Source organism: Pteropus alecto, unplaced genomic scaffold (genome assembly GCF_000325575.1).
Source record: "Pteropus alecto unplaced genomic scaffold, ASM32557v1 scaffold5, whole genome shotgun sequence".
Classification (NCBI taxonomy): domain Eukaryota; kingdom Metazoa; phylum Chordata; class Mammalia; order Chiroptera; family Pteropodidae; genus Pteropus; species Pteropus alecto.
The window spans coordinates 32,040,636-32,056,174 of NW_006441953.1; the positions used below are offsets into that span (position 1 = coordinate 32,040,636).

The 15,539-nt window shown below is 49.7% G+C and overlaps 1 protein-coding gene and 1 pseudogene across 11 annotated transcripts in view; both read right to left on the minus strand.

The window, feature by feature from the left end:
- Positions 1-15,539, minus strand: part of GRK4 (G protein-coupled receptor kinase 4) — a 45,238-nt gene that overhangs the window by 4,559 nt on the left and 25,140 nt on the right. For all 11 annotated transcript variants that reach the window (XM_025051724.1, XM_025051729.1, XM_025051727.1 and 8 more), the window contains 3 exons: positions 8,735-8,772; positions 4,652-4,741; positions 3,400-3,608 (listed from right to left, as the gene is read on the minus strand). In XM_025051724.1, coding sequence (XP_024907492.1) covers positions 3,400-3,608; positions 4,652-4,741; positions 8,735-8,772 — 337 coding nt within the window. The remainder of the gene's footprint in view (positions 1-3,399; positions 3,609-4,651; positions 4,742-8,734; positions 8,773-15,539) is intronic.
- Positions 10,993-11,111, minus strand: LOC112485591 (annotated as a pseudogene).

Sequence of the window (15,539 nt, forward strand, 5' to 3'; positions counted from 1 at the left end):
TGAATAGAAACTGAAGTCCCAGGCAAAGGCCAGAGCACACTGGGCCCCAGCTCGCCCGTAGCTCCCTGGCCGCAACCGCAACCCCTGCTGTCTGCGCTCTGGCAGCGCGGCTCATGCCTTCTTGGCTCCCCTCCTCAGACTTGCCATGCTGAGTCTGCCCTGGGCTAGCACACACACTCTGCCCTCCATCTAGAAAACTCTGTGTACGGGCCGACTCCTACTAAACCCCTCAGGTTCCAGCCTCCTGCCTCAGAGCATCCTCCGCCAATCCCTCAAGCCACCCGTCCCCACTGCCGTGAATACATCACTTGGGTGACTGCCTAGTGCCGTCTTTCCTGCCTCACTCAAAGCTTCAGGAGGCGGAGGCTGCTTACTCCAGTGTGCCCAGCACCAAGCCAGGGCAGGGCCTCAGTGACATGTGCTCTGTGCACTTACTGTCTGCATGCTTCGTTAATTAAATGGGTCTGGAAGTGAAGGGAAATGCCAAACACAACTCCTACATCTCGAGGATTGCATGGCCCTGTCACCAGGCCTGCTGCCAACACGCCTATCCCATGGCCTGACCAACAGCACAGGGCAGAGGACAGCACCTTGGACCATGGTCAGATAGCCTGGGCTCGTGTTTACCCGCTGCCGCTGACAGTGGGACATCATGAAAGTCAGGCTCAGTTTTTCAACTATGAGCCTGAGATTATCTGGAAACCCACTGCGAGGATTGCATGGGCTAATATGTCACAGAGCTTCCGAAGCCACAAAAAGGTATCCAAACGCCAGGTGTCATTCTCCCTCCTAAGCAGATTACCGCAAAAGCCGACTTCTCCTCTCCCTCCCCCTCTTCTCTCATCCTACACAAGCCCGACTCTGACTTACTCCTCACCCTCTCTGCCTGGCACCCTCTCCGGTGCACGGCCACTCCCTCAGCACACAGGCCCGAAGCACCGGAGAGGGTGCCAGGCAGAGAGGGCAAGGAGCCCGGCCGAAGCCTGCAGCCCCTTCAGGTGTCCTCAGCAAGGGCCGCAGCCCGCCCCCACGCCCCGGGTGCTCCTGTCCCTTCCGCTCTCCTGTTCGGAGCGACCTGGCATCGTCGGACGCTCCTCCTCCACTCTGGCTGTTGGCCGCTAACCCACCTAAGAACTAAATGCTTCTGCTGAGGAATCACCAAGGACTCGCGTCACTGAACGCTCCAGGTCCCCGGCGATCCCGTAACCACGGCTCACAGATGCGGACACCCGAGGCCCAGACGGGGGGGCTTTCCGCGGGAAGCTGAGGCTCGCGCCAGGCCCCCGCCTCGAAGCCAGCGCTCAGGTCACAGCACTGGCCCCCGCCCAGACGCCACCTTCTTTCCCCAGCACCTCCAACGGAAAGGCATTCCTTCCTCCTAAAGGACTCAGCAAATTCTGCTTTTTACTATAGTTATTGTTATGTTTGTTTTAGGCCTGCCTTTAACCAGTGAGCTCCTTAGGGGCAGGCTTCATTTCTAATTTATATTTTTATACTCCCGCAGCCCTATCAGAGTGTAGGAAGCACTCAGTATATAGTTATCAACTGAACATAAACAGTAGCTTGGCCAGGATGTTATTAAATATAGAGTAGCTGACTAAACACTGTCAGCTCCAAGCAGAAAGAACGGGAAGAAAGGCCTCTGGTCCCACTGTTTAATGATGGGCCACTAACACACATAGCGGCATATATGGAAACAAAAGGAAAAAGAAACCAATAATGACCCTCCAGCCACTGTCAAGTCGCATAAGTCACTGAAATACACCTTAACAGGTGTAACTGTCGGTGATTCCAACATACCTCCCTCTCTGTGGCCTCCTCTCCGAGGACCTGGTTCACTGTCCCTGCCCCATGCCCGTCACAGCCTAGACTCTTCATGACCAGCAAGCCCTCCACCTGCTGTACTTCCAGCAGCTTCTTCTCTGTGTGTCCCCCAGTCTAACTCTGGCGAGGAGGAGCCATGACTCCAAGCTGTGGCTCCTGGGACGGGAGGAGCATGACACACAATAGGCCACCGGTCTCTCTTTAAAGCATGTGGGCCTTTGACACTGCCCAAGAGTCACCCTCACGTCCCTGCATCTCATCTCTGGGCAGCCTGGTGTGCCTCCTCTCCTTACACCTCCAACAGCCCCCTCCCACCTTCGAGCAGCTGATGACCTCAGCGAACACAAGCCTCGCGAGAACAAGCTCCTGCTACACATCTACGGCTCCTCACCACCTGCACCCTCTCTCCTGTCCACACCCCACTGGGCGCAGCCAGGGCTTCGCCCTTGCCCTTCTCTCCTCCCCCCATCCCTGCCACAACTTAGACTTCCCCCATCACAAACCCTGCAGGTGCCACCCTCCCACTTGTCACCGTTTTGCCACCACCCAGGGCTAAGCCCCACTCCCTCTCTCACCCGAACCCCCCCTACCCGCCCCCGCAAAGCCGGGCTGGCCTCCCTCCGTCCTTCCTGCCCAGCCCCTCCTCCCAGGAGCCACTCCCCTCGGGACCCTGGAGGGCTTCCCAAGGTCAGTGCACACCTCGCCCTTCCCCCATGGCCCTTCCCCCATGGCCGACCCGTCTGACAGTCCCCACATCTTCCCCTGCTTCCTGTGCATTCCCACCACCCTTGAAGTAGAACGAGCATTGCGGACCCAGCTCCTGTCTGTTTCACTCACTGCTGGATCCCCAGTGCCTAGCCTAGGACAGTGCCTGTCCCATAGGAGATGCTCAGGACTCCTGGTGAATGAGTGAACATGAATGAAAGGGTGAGCCGGGAAAATCCTAAGAATGGCCTATGGTAAGTGACAGGGAACTGCCTCCATACACCCCATGCCTGGGCAGCCACGGGCCCCAAGGGAATGAAAGCAGCAGCCCTGCCCAAGGGCACTTGGGGCAGATCCAACCACGCCTCGGGGGCCCCGTGGCCCTGCTGCCACACTGGACACAAGAGCAGGCACATGGCAGGCAGGCCGAGCCAGGGTGTCTGTCAGATGGCTTCCCTGGCAGCTGGCAGGGAAGAGAAACGTGGGCAGAGAGGAGGAAAACCTCACTGTCAAGTCTGCCAAAGACGCTGCTCGATGTTTAGTGTCATGTGACATCGGTCAGCTGTGTTCTGAAAACAGCGACCATGACACTGCTCTCCCCGCGGCAGCGCCTCAGAGAAAGCCACAGCGAGCTCTGCTCTGCCTTGCTCAGCCCAACCCAAAACCCACTCCCGCCATCTTCCCAGATGCCATCTGGAGCTTTCCCTAATGTCCTGTCTGACTCGAGAGGAAGCCCCACTGGCATCTGCATCAGGAGACACGGGAAGCGACCTCTGCTGGCCTCTCCGGAGCCTGAGGGCCTCGCTGCTACATTTGCCCAGCGACAGCGAGTGAGCGGCTTAGTTCCCAAGCTGTCCAGAGCGCACCCACCATCCTGCAGATGGACTTGGCGTCCTCCGAAAACTTCTCGGAATACTCTTCCGTGGCAGTGTTCACTCGCCGTTCCACCTCCTCCCGTCTGATTTTCTCTTTGAATTTTCTGAATGGAGAATGTCCCTGAATCATTTCATATATCAGACAGCCAAGTCCCCACCAGTCAGGACTAAATGTATAGTTTTCATTATTGAGAACTTCAGGAGCTACATAACAAACACAGGAAATTTAAATTAAATTAAATTTGGTTTTAAATTTTCTTCTAATTCCAAATTACACACTCTAAATGTAACGTTTGCTACAACATGGATAAACCTGGGAAACGTGTTAAGCAAAAACAGCTGGACACAGGACCCAGAACAGTGTGCGATTCCATCTCTAGGGGCCGGTGGGTGCAGGGCCGGGGGTAAGAGGTGAGGGACGAGGCGACCGTTACGAGTACAGGTTTCTTTCTTGAGGTGACAAAAGTATTCTGAAATGAGGGGTGGTCTCTGCACAACTCTGCGAACACACTGAGACCCACCTAAGTGTACACTGCAGATAGGTGGGTTTACGGTATGTGAAGCATATTTCAACAAAGCTGCCATCAGAAACAGTATCCATTCGCAGAACAGGAAGTGAGTGGTCCTAGAGTGACCACAGAAAGGTGCTCTGGGGAAGACCCCGTCCCCTGAGGGGTGTACCCTCCGAATGCACAGAGCCACGTCCACAGGTGCCCATGGCATTGGCCATCTGTTCACCACACGGTCAAGACCTCCAGCAGCAGGTGACGGCAGAAAACAGTGGGCCGTGGGGTGTTACTGAAGGACTCTGCAGAGGCCCTCGAGTCCCTCCTTCATGTCAGAGGCCACCCCTGGGACAGGCTGGCACCGCCGGGCTAGGAGCTGGGAGGGTAGTCCCTGGAGTTGACCCAAGGCCAGGCTTCAGAATAACCAGGGAACAAGAATTCGCGAGGCGTCTGCGAGGCTAGTGTGCACATGGGCGGCAGTGGCAGAGTGAGACCTGTCCCCCTGTGCAGGCCCTGCCGTTGCTGAGCCACATGGCCTTAGGGGCCTCACTGTCATCTAGGAGCGGGGTGACTGGAAGGACTCCCCGCAGCCCAACACAGGCTGGGTCTGGACTTCAGACACCACCTGGCCACCAGGCGGAAGGGGCCTGCAGGTGCTCTCGCGTTCCCACTTCTCTGTGTTCCGAGGGCTTGGTGCCCACACAGACAGTGCAAGCCTTGCTGGGGGTGTCTCGTACGTACCCATGTAGCCGACTGTTCCGACTCTTCCTCGAATCGTCCCCCCTTTGGGGATCTCCATGGCTAAACCAAGATCTGAAATCCGGATATGTCCTGTGTGTGTTCAAACACATTACACAAATCACAGGGGTGTGCTGACACTTTATGACAACAACACAAAATGGGAGAAAAACATCTAAAGAACATGGATAGTAATTTTAGCAATCCACACCTGGAAACATTGAAATCTAAAATTATATTGAACTTTTCTACTTTTAGTAAAGTATCATCCACTGAGTTCAGTTCCACTAACAGCAGGAAATTAGATTTCTCCCTGGCTGTTGACCAGGAAGCCTTTTAACTACACACAACCAGCTGATAAGATACAAGCACTGGGTTTAGTATTTTACTGCCACATAACTACCAGATACTTAAATAAAACTTTAATAAACACTATGTCAACTACAAAATAGCAAATGAACACTTTCTGTCAGAATACCAGTAGGCTTTCACACAGGGACAACCACAGACGAGTAATATGGCGTTTTTCTCTGAAGAAATGATAACAGAGTCAGGAAAATAATAAATAAAGGAACTTCACTTAAAACTATATTATGTGTTAATATCTTTATATATGAAGACTTAAACAGTTATTAAATTGCTTATGAAAATAATAAATTATAGGAAACATTCTTTTGAAAGTCTAGAAAAATAAAGCAAGCCTGGAAACAGATGCCCTGTTCAGCTTATTCACCTGTGTCCCTAGCTTCTAATGTAGTACCTGCCATAGAGCAGATGCTCAATGCATACCCACTGAAGGAATAAATGAAACGACCAGTAAATACTTACTGAACACTACAAACATGCAGCAGGCCCTCCACGGCCCTGAAGCAGTTTCACATCAGTCTACATTATTCTAGAGACAGAACTTGGACCCCTGCCTCAGGCTATACCACGCCATGAGCTGTGTCATGCCCCGGGCGCACGCCCACGCTGGGAGGCGGGAGGGTGGAGGGGTTAGAGCAGATTCTGGAACCACATAGCCTGCATTCCAGTCCCAGCTCTGTCATTTATTAGCACATCTCGTTTTGCTCCTTTCATATACAAAGATCCCCTCAACGACGTAGTTTTTATGTATTTTATGTTTAAGTAGAGCACATGCATGCTGTGAAATTAAGTATCCCTCTTATTTTTCTACTAACGAAGTGATTTTTTTAAACTGAGAAATGAACAGTAAAACCACTGACAAACTACCCAACACTCTGAGTTGGAGAACACGTCTGACGGTGGGGCTGCAGGGAGCAGGCACAGTAAGCCACGGCTGGTGGGAACACAAGCCAGCACAACCCCGCTCCTGTGCCTGTGTCCCGGAGGCACTAGAAAGGATGAGAGATGACAGGTGCCCAAGGCTATGCACTGCTGCACTAATGGAAACAGCCCACCCTCTCCTAGTGAGGCCAGGAGAATCAGGCGGTGCGTCTGCAGGCAGCGGGACTAAGGGATCCAGAAGGATCTCCACTCACTGTTGGAGAGTGATCTCTGTTACACAGTAAGAGGGTAAAGTGGAGAAAAATATTGTAATTATGTTAATATCATTAGGAACTAATATTTTCAGCGTTAGGAGAAAAACACGCAAACATGAAATGAAAAAGTTAAATGAGAATTAGGAACATCAATATGAATCCATGATGAACATTTTCCTTTAAAAAGAAAAACAAGACAAATGTTTTCTCTGTCCACTGACAAGGTCTAGGAAGAAGAGCCAACAGGGCAGCAATGGGCATCTCGGCGCCCACGCCGTGGCCTCACAATGCCACTTTCCAGATGCAAGGCCGGGGCCCTCTGGAGAAATGGTCAATCCCAGGCCTCGGTCAGCACGTGTTCAAGATAACCCTAGAACACTGAAAACAGGAAGTTATGAAAGCCCACTGGACACTCACTGGCCGAAGATGGAACGATCAACATCAAAAAGAATGATGGCTCCAATGGATTAAATCACATCGATGTGTTAAAACCCACAAGTTCATATGACACGGAAAAATGAAACCTCATTGCTTGCCTTGGAGAATGATCGAGAACAGAATACTCTGAAAAGTGAAAGTATAGGGAAGCAGTGTTCGAGTATTTCACCTGGTTTTCCTGAACAAACAAGTATGCAAATGTTGATGAAGCAAAGTTCTTTTTTACAGATGAATCCCAACAAATGGGTGCAAAAGGAACGACAGAATTAGAATATCGCCATTTTATAGTCCCAGTGAAATGAGGTATCTCAGCAATGACTGTTAAGCCATTAAACGAAAGGCCGGCAGGATCTGAATAACACGTAGATCAGGCTGACAGCATTCGAAAGCACTGACCAACCTGAACACCACAAAAAGAGTTACTCAGCCACCGCCTGCCTCCTTCTGCCCTGCGACAGGAAGCACACACGACGTCTGCTCACCCATGACCAGACCTGGAACTATTCCAGCCTCCAGATCTAACTGTGGCTTACAGGAAAAGCGGTGGTGCGGGTGGGGGTGAGGAGCACATTAAATCCAGCCCAATCCACACCATGGGAGATCAGAGGAACGTCCGGATACTACGTGCCGGGGCCATAACGAAGTGCCACAGACCGGGGGCTTAAGCAACAGGACTTTACTTCCTCACGGTCCTGGAGGCTGGAAGCCCAAGGTCAAGGTGTTAGAAGGGCTGGCCTCTCTCCGTGGCATGTCCAGCGCATTCGCTGAATGACTCGATATCGTTACGATGTCAGTTCTCCACAAATCTGCTACAGATTCGACAAAGTTCCAATCAAAATCCCAGCATGTAATGGCTTTTTTTTTGTTGTTGCAGAAATTGAATGATATACTACAAACATATTAAAAAGTATCAGCATCAGTGGAAAATCTGCTCCCCACGTTCTGTTTTCACTCGTTAGTTTATGGCTTTCCCTTGGTGTTTACGTACAGATACGAAATACGAATATGCACTGCTACTTCCTCTTCCTTCACTGAGCAGACAACATGCCACACGCTGTTCTGCGCCTTACTTTTTTCCAGGTAATGGCATACGCTGGAGATCACTCCCCACTGCACGCAGAGTGCATCCTCCCTCTTTAAGGCGTTTTAATCCCCACTCTGATCAGCAGCACAGCGAGAACGAACCCCAGGGGGTTGAGGTTGGGTTTGGGGCTGGGGTTCAGGTTTGGGTAAAAAGAAGAAAAAGAAAAAAGAAGAGTAAAAAAAAAAAAAGAACGAATCACAGGCCAGGAGCCGGAAGCTATGGGCGTGACCTAGGCAAAATCCTTCCAAATCTTGGTATCGCCTTCCATAAAAGGTGAATTCCTTCCCTTCCTCACAGGGCGGCTGTTTCACGCACACACGGCATGACAAGCAGGAAGCGCGTGGCAGAGTGAAAAAGGAGCCCATGTACTGGAAGTGCCCGCGTGGCCTTCACGGCCCTTGCCTTCAACCCTGCCCTCCCCTTGGCGGCATCCTGTTGGCCTTGTCACATGCTCTCCACTAGACTGCAAGACTTCTCAGCCAAAAGATCACCTGAAAATAGTTCCCTCTCAACACTTAGGTGGTTACTTGTTAACACAGCAGCTTGTTAACACGCAGAGTGCAGGTGTCACCCAGAGAACCCAGGTCTGAGTGGGTGCCCGTGCCGCCGACAAAGGTCCTTCCAAAAGGCCGTTCCTGTCCACTGTCGCAGGGCCTCCACGGCCAGCATGAGAGCCCACGGGGCATCTGCACTCCTGCCCAGTGACCTGTGCTCTGCCAAGGGGACAGTACCCAGAGCAGCCTGGAAACATACGTCCAAGGAATAAAGCAGGATGTGGGTCAACAGCGAGGAAGAGGAGAGAGAAAAATGTCCTTTCTTTCACTTGACCTTGATATGCTTCTAAAGCCCAATCATTAACTGAAAACTATGACCATCGCTGCTTCTTGCCTGAATACAGAGGAATGGCAATGTTATCTATATTATCATTTTTAAAAAACATATACCCATTTCTTTTTGTAGTACTTTCTATTCTGCATTAACCAGCTCCATCCACATTAGCTTTGTGTCCAAGTCCCACTCAACAAAGTCTATGCTTTAAACGTGAAAGGCTCACTCACTTACCATGATCATCGAGGAGAATATTCTCAGGCTTTAAGTCTCTACAAAGGAAGAAACAACAACAAAAAACTCAATTATTCAGAAGTTGAAACTGACCCATCAGCACCCAGCAGAAATAACCACAGCTGTCTCTACGCCGTGAGCAATAGCAAGAACGGCAGAGAACAAAACCACCCTTTGTGGATCAACTTATGAACCTTCTGTGTCGTCACAAGGCTTCGGTCAACACGTGGAAGGACGAGGAGTCGACAAACAACGTACATGTGACAACAGTGTAAAATGGACCACTTTGCAGACTACACGGATTTAACTGAAGACGGTTCGGTTTTGAAACGCACAGCCCAGCAGTCAGGAATGAGTCCTGAATGCACGTGGCTCAAATTCTCTTTTCGTCAGGATACTTTTTAATGTGTCAACTGAAAATTCCCCATACTAGAACTCACTTTGAGGAGTCAAAAAGCCATGGAGTCCAATCCTGGCTCTGCCCCTTATCAGCTGTGTGACCTCAGCTTCTGAGCCTCAGCGTCTCCCCTGCCACGTGGAGGACCGACACCCACTCTCACGCGGTGCAGCGTGTGGCGAGGTCCACAGCAGTGACCATTATCGTCGCTCTTTGTGACGGCCGAGGGACAGCACAAGCTTCCAAACGATGTAAATCACTAGAGACCAAACTGTCTGAAATGCAGTATCTCAAACTACTTGTTTGTTTTTTCCCTTAAAAAATTATTTTTCAAAGCATTTATATTTTACCGGTTTCAAGTGCGTCCTCACCACAACAACCCATCTCTCCCGTGCATCGCTCCCAACCAGTGGTCATGCCACTAAACCCACAGAGAGCCGAAGCCAGTGGAGGGGACACCACCACGGCATGACAAGCAGGAAGCGCGTGGCAGAGTGGAGGGGACACCACCACTGAAACACGTGAGGGCGGCAGTGGGCGGGAGGATGGTCTCAGGAACGCTCCAGAAAGAGGGGCCCTGGCCAGCACCGAGCACAGGCCTGCAGTGCAGCCCCCAGCTGCAGTCAGTGCAAAGCCTCCTCCGTCAGAAACAACGCCCCAGAAAAAGAGCAGAGGTCACCCGCTCAGAGGCTCACGAAGATGTGGGCGCATGGACGCCCAGCAGCATTTCTGGTAAGACACGTGTCACCGTCTCCCTGGGAAGGGGGACAGGCAGCAGAAGGGCGGAAGTGGTGGCTTCGGTCTGCACTTTCTAGCCATGTGTAGATGCTCCCAGGTCATCTGGGTGGGATGATGAGCATTTTTGTTTTTTCCCTTTTTCTTTCTGTAGTAAAAAAAAACCCTAAACGCTCACTGCTCCGAGCATGAGCCAGCATCGCTGAGAGCTCATTAGAATGCAGATCCTGGCTGGCCACACACTCCTGACTCCCAGCCTGCATTTCGCCTGGTCTTCCGGCCACCGAGAAGGTGAGAAGCCCTGTCCCGAAGCAGTCCCTCCAGCACCACACCCAGCTGGGAGCAAGCACTGCCTGTCAGCGGGCCCTGAAAGGCAGCCACAGTGTGTGTCACATGGGAACAGCAGCACTGACAGCGCGTATGGAGTGTGCTCCGCGCGCCAGCACCTGTGCTGGAGCTGTCACGAAACCTCCGTGGGCAGCAGCGAGGTTCGGGGCCACGCAGAGCGGAGTGATAGCGCGGACAACCTGCTGGCACACTGTGGAGTACGGTGAAGAGGAAAGCACGGGCTAGCGTGGCCACAGCTGGAAGTTTCCAGAACTCTGGCTTAACCGGAGCTTTGGTATGACCTAAGTATTTAGAACATGGTGTGGAAAAATAGCTCCACTCTATTCGAAAGATATCGGGAGCAACGGTCTGGATGGGGGCAGGATGAGAAAAACACTGCCCTGAGTTCTGCTCAGACAGTTTACAGCTGACAACCCTGGGGTCCGTGCCGAGCCCCGACGTTCAGGTAAGGATTGGCAGGGTTCGCATCCCAAGTTCCCGCTTTGCTTCTCTGGGGGACTGTCCACAATGACCACTCAGAGCCAGAGAAGCCAGCGACCTTGACCCCACTGCTATGAGTGACAGGTGCTTCCACCTGCTCTCCAGGCCTGCTCGCCTATGACCCCGGACAGAGCACTGTCCGTCCCTGGCTTATCCCCGCCTCCTCGGATCTGGAAGGTATAACCCTGTGGCTCTGCCTCCTTTGTGAGTGTACTGAAACTCTCAGACAGTGCCCAATAAACTCGTCACTGTGGAGAAATGTCTCAGGTAAGGCTCTGGATTAGAAATTTTTTTTAAACGCCTACAGCACCTGGTCTTCCTAGGTGGTCTCCCATCCAAGTACTAACCAGGCCCGACCTCGCTTAGCTTCCGATATCGGACAGGATTGGGCACATTCAGGGTGGCATAGACGTAGACCTGGATTAGAAATTGTATTTCCCACCAAAATGAAGCAAAATAATTGCTTTAATGGTTAAAATAAGCAGCAAAATTTAACCCCCCTCTAAGAACTGGCCTTGTAGCCTACAGAATCTGCGGAGAGAAAACGGAAACCCACACCAAACCTATACCAGAGCGTAACAACTGAAGACCCCACTGTCCACTAAATGTCTCATCCCGACCAGTTACAGAGCACGACCTCCACATTCTTAAAGACGGGACCATTCCGCACTAGGCTTCACCCTCCAGTAGACTTTGGCTTTGCCTCCGGAGACTTTGCCTCCGACAGTGACATCAAGGACAACTGATGGGAGGGCCGGGGCAGAGCTGGCCTCTACGACGTCATTCTCGACCTGCCTCGTTTCTGTATTCACTATATGTAAACGTGACAGCACTTATCAGGCTGCCTTTTAACTGATTCTTCTAGTCTGTTTTGGAATACCCCAGAGGGTGCACCGCCTCAAGCTTCTGTACATCTACTCATAACTTCCCTCTCGTGAAGCACCAACAGAAGCAGCAGGATTCTAGTGAGGAAAGAAAAATAAACAAACATGAGCCTACGTGATGCTGTACATAGAAAATCCTAAGGAACTCACACCAAAACTTCTAAAGCTAATGAAAGAGGATGGCAAGGACACAGATCATTACACAGAAATCAGTGGCATTTCTATGTTCTAGCAATGAACAATTTAAAAGAAATTAAGAAGATAACTGCATTTGAAATAGCAACAAAAGAATAAAACACTTAGGAATAAACGTAACAAAAAACTACAATACTTATACACTGAAAACTACAAAACACTGCTGAGAGAAATGAAGGACCGTCTAAATAAACGGAAGATACCGTGTTCATAGGCCAGAAGAGTCAATATGGTTAAGATGCCCACTATCCTCAAGGTGAGCTACAGATTCAATGCAAACCTCAGCAGGCAAAATAAAAGAAAAAAAATTTTTTTCTTTTCAGAAACTGACATGCTGATCTTAACATTTATATGAAAACACCAAGGTCTCAGAATAGCCAAAATCATCTTAAAGAACAAAGTTAGAGGCTTCATACCTCAGTTTCGAAACCTGCCAGAGAGCTACAGTAATCCAGACAGCGTGGTGCCGGCAGAGGCTGGACGCAGAGACCAACAGACCAGAGAGCTCAAAAAGAAACGCTCCTGTGAACAGCCGGCTGGTGCCTGACGAAGCTGCCGAGGCAATTCAGTGGGGAAATGACAGCATTTTCGACAAACGGTCCTGGGATTCAGACTCTTACACCATCTACACTATGTTAAACAATGAACTCAAAAGATTTTAAACTTAAAATTAAGAGTTAAAACTACAAAACTCTTGGAGAAAAACAATGAACAAAATCTTCGTGCTGTTGGTTGGACAATGATATTTTAGATATGACACCAAAAGTATGATCGATAAAAAAAAAAATAGTAAATTGGACTTCATTAAAATTTAAAACTTCTGCACTTCAAAAGTGGCAATTAAGAAAATAAAAAGACAAGCCAGAGACTGTAAGCAAATATTTGCGAATTTTATATCTGGTAAAGGATTTATATCCAGAATATATAAAGAATTCTTTCAACTCAAGAAGGCTAACCCAAATTAAAAATGGGCAAAATATTTGGATAGACATATTACCGAAGAATATATAAGAATGGTCAATAAACATATGAAAAGCTGCTCAATAGCATCGGTCGTCAGGGAAACGCCAATCAAACCACCATGACATATCGCCTGGCGCCCACGGGAATGGCTAGAATCAAAAAGGCAGATAATAACAAGGGTTGGAGAGGATGAGGAAGAACGGGAACCCTGGAGGGAATGTAAAATGGTGCAGCCGCTCTGGAAAAGTGTGGAATTTTCTTAAAAAGGTAAACATAAATTCGCCACATGACCAAGAAATTCCTCTTGTAGGTTATCTACCCAAGAGAACTGAAAAGAGATGTCCACACAAAAAACTCGTATGCAAATGTTCATAGCCACATCATTCATAATATCCAAAAAGTGAAAACAACAGACAATGTCCATCAACTGACAAATGGATAAATAACACGTGGTCCATCCAGACAATGGACTATTACTCCATAAAAAGAGTGAGATCCTGGTAAATGCTAAAACGTGGCTGAACCTCAAAAGCATTACACTAGTGGGCAGATGCCGGACATAAATGACCACGTGCTGTGTGATCCCATTTATACGTAACGTGCAAACAAAGTAAACCTATAGACAGAAACATGACGTGCCCAGTGTGAGCACCCCTCTAAAAGTGAAGGACTGGAGACAGCACACGTGGTGACTGAGACAGCATGAAAGGTGACCCTTTGGGAACATGACAGACTGGGGTCACTGGGAAAAAGCCGACACGGGCATCTCCACTCCCTCTCCCATTTATTATGTTTTTTTTCCTATTATTTCTGTAATTGCTAGAAAAATACAATGAACTTCAACATTTTTTTCTTAAAATTGTGAAAAGATTTCCCCTATCTAATGAACACACCCATCACCTATTGATTTATTTATGTGGTGAGAACGTGCAAGTTCCGCTCTCCTAGCAAATTTCAGTGACACGATAGTGCTACTGACGGGCACGTGCGTGTTCATTAGATCCCCAGACCTTACTCATCTCACAGCCGAAAGTCTGTGCCCTTTGACCACTCTCTCCCTTGCCCCCGCAGCCCCTGGCAACCACTTTTCCACAAGTCTGACTTTCGTTTCAGATTCCACACATAAGTCACACCGTGCAGGATTTGTCTGTGTCTGGCTTCCCTCACTTAGCATAATGCCCTCTAGGTCCACCCATGTTGTCGCATGTGGCAGGATGTCCTTTGTTCTCCTGGCTGCATGATACTCGTGTGTGTGTGTGTGTGTGTGTGTGTGACCTGCTGATGGACACTTAGGCTGTTCTGTGTCTCGGCTGTGTGAGCGATGCTGCAGTGAACATGGCGTGGAAATATCTCCTCCAGATCCCACACATATACCCTTCAGACATACGCCCTGCAGTGGGATTGCTGGATCATACGGTAGCTCTATTTTTAATTTTTTGAAGGACCTCCATACTGTTTTCCATAGTGGTGAATTTGAAAACATTCTTAAAAGCCAACTCTTTAAAAAATTTTCATAGTCTATTTGCCATATCCCCATGCATACACACTGTACATTGCTATAAAAAAAATAATCCTGGTAATTCACAAGACATTGCAGTATCAAAACAATAGAAAACAAAACACATCATCCTCAGAGAGGCGGAAGAACAGGGGAGAACGTTGTGTCCCACGGCCGCAGCTGGCAGACCAGGGCCTCCCTGAGGCTGCAGGGTGGTCTGGGGAAAAGCTCTGCCATGCAAAGAAAATGCCGCCCCAAAGCCCACGTGCTGTCTAATAAGGGATTATTCCTGCGTGTTGATGCTCAGGTGGCATCGGCGCAGCAGTCTGTGCTTGGCTAAAAGCACTTTAGCTCTTCTGATATTGCAGGCTGGGTTCGTAAGTTAATTTTTAAAAGACATTCAGAACGCTAAAGGCACCAGTTTCCTTTTAGACTTGCAGAATAAACAGGCAATCAAATTGTCTCAAGAGACTGAGTGAAAGCACTTGGCTGGACTTAAACTGCGTGTGCGTGTGCACACACACATTTGTTTTTTAGGGTTGTTTTGTTTTAATTGAAAGATTGACTTCTTGGAGAAAGTGCTTTTGTACTAAAAAGTATGAAACTTTTCTTCTCTCAAGATTCTCTCCCCACACTTACACTTTATTTCATTCACTTGCTTTTTTCACTAATATTTTAGACAAAGCCGTTGACAAGTCGAGGTACCTAAGGGTGTGACGAACCACCACAACCCTGAAACCACTCGACCTTGGGCACTCACACAGCCCGCGCTTCCCTGAGGGACGAGCCAGCTCGGCGGGCGCCCAGCTCCCTGCTGCCTTGCGTGCTGTGCAGCAGCCCAGCCCAGAGGGCCACCGAGTCTTTTGTGGTCTGTTGTCCTGTTGTTTCAGGCATTTACCTGAATGAAGAACAGAGGACGAGAGAGAAAAGAGATGCCACGCTCCAGGAAAATGACATCTGCAATAAAAAGCCCTCCAGGATGCCACGGCTCACTACTAACTTCTTAGCCTTTTCTCCACATAAATAACATACTCCACAAGGCACAGCCAAGGGCCTGGCCGGCAACAGAGCCAGCATGGCTCGCTCCTTTCCTCCTGCCCTCGTCATTAACCCAGTGTAGGGGACGCCTCCGCTCACCTCTGGGTCGCCAACACAGTGCACTCTCCCCGAAGAATTGCGCCTCCTTTCCCCCTGCTCGGACCTCGGCCACCTCTCCAAGCTGCCGCCTAAGTGCCAGCTGCTCCAGGAAGCCTTCCTTGATCAGGCCCGGGACTGATTTAAAGCGCTAACCCTAGAAAGGCCTCT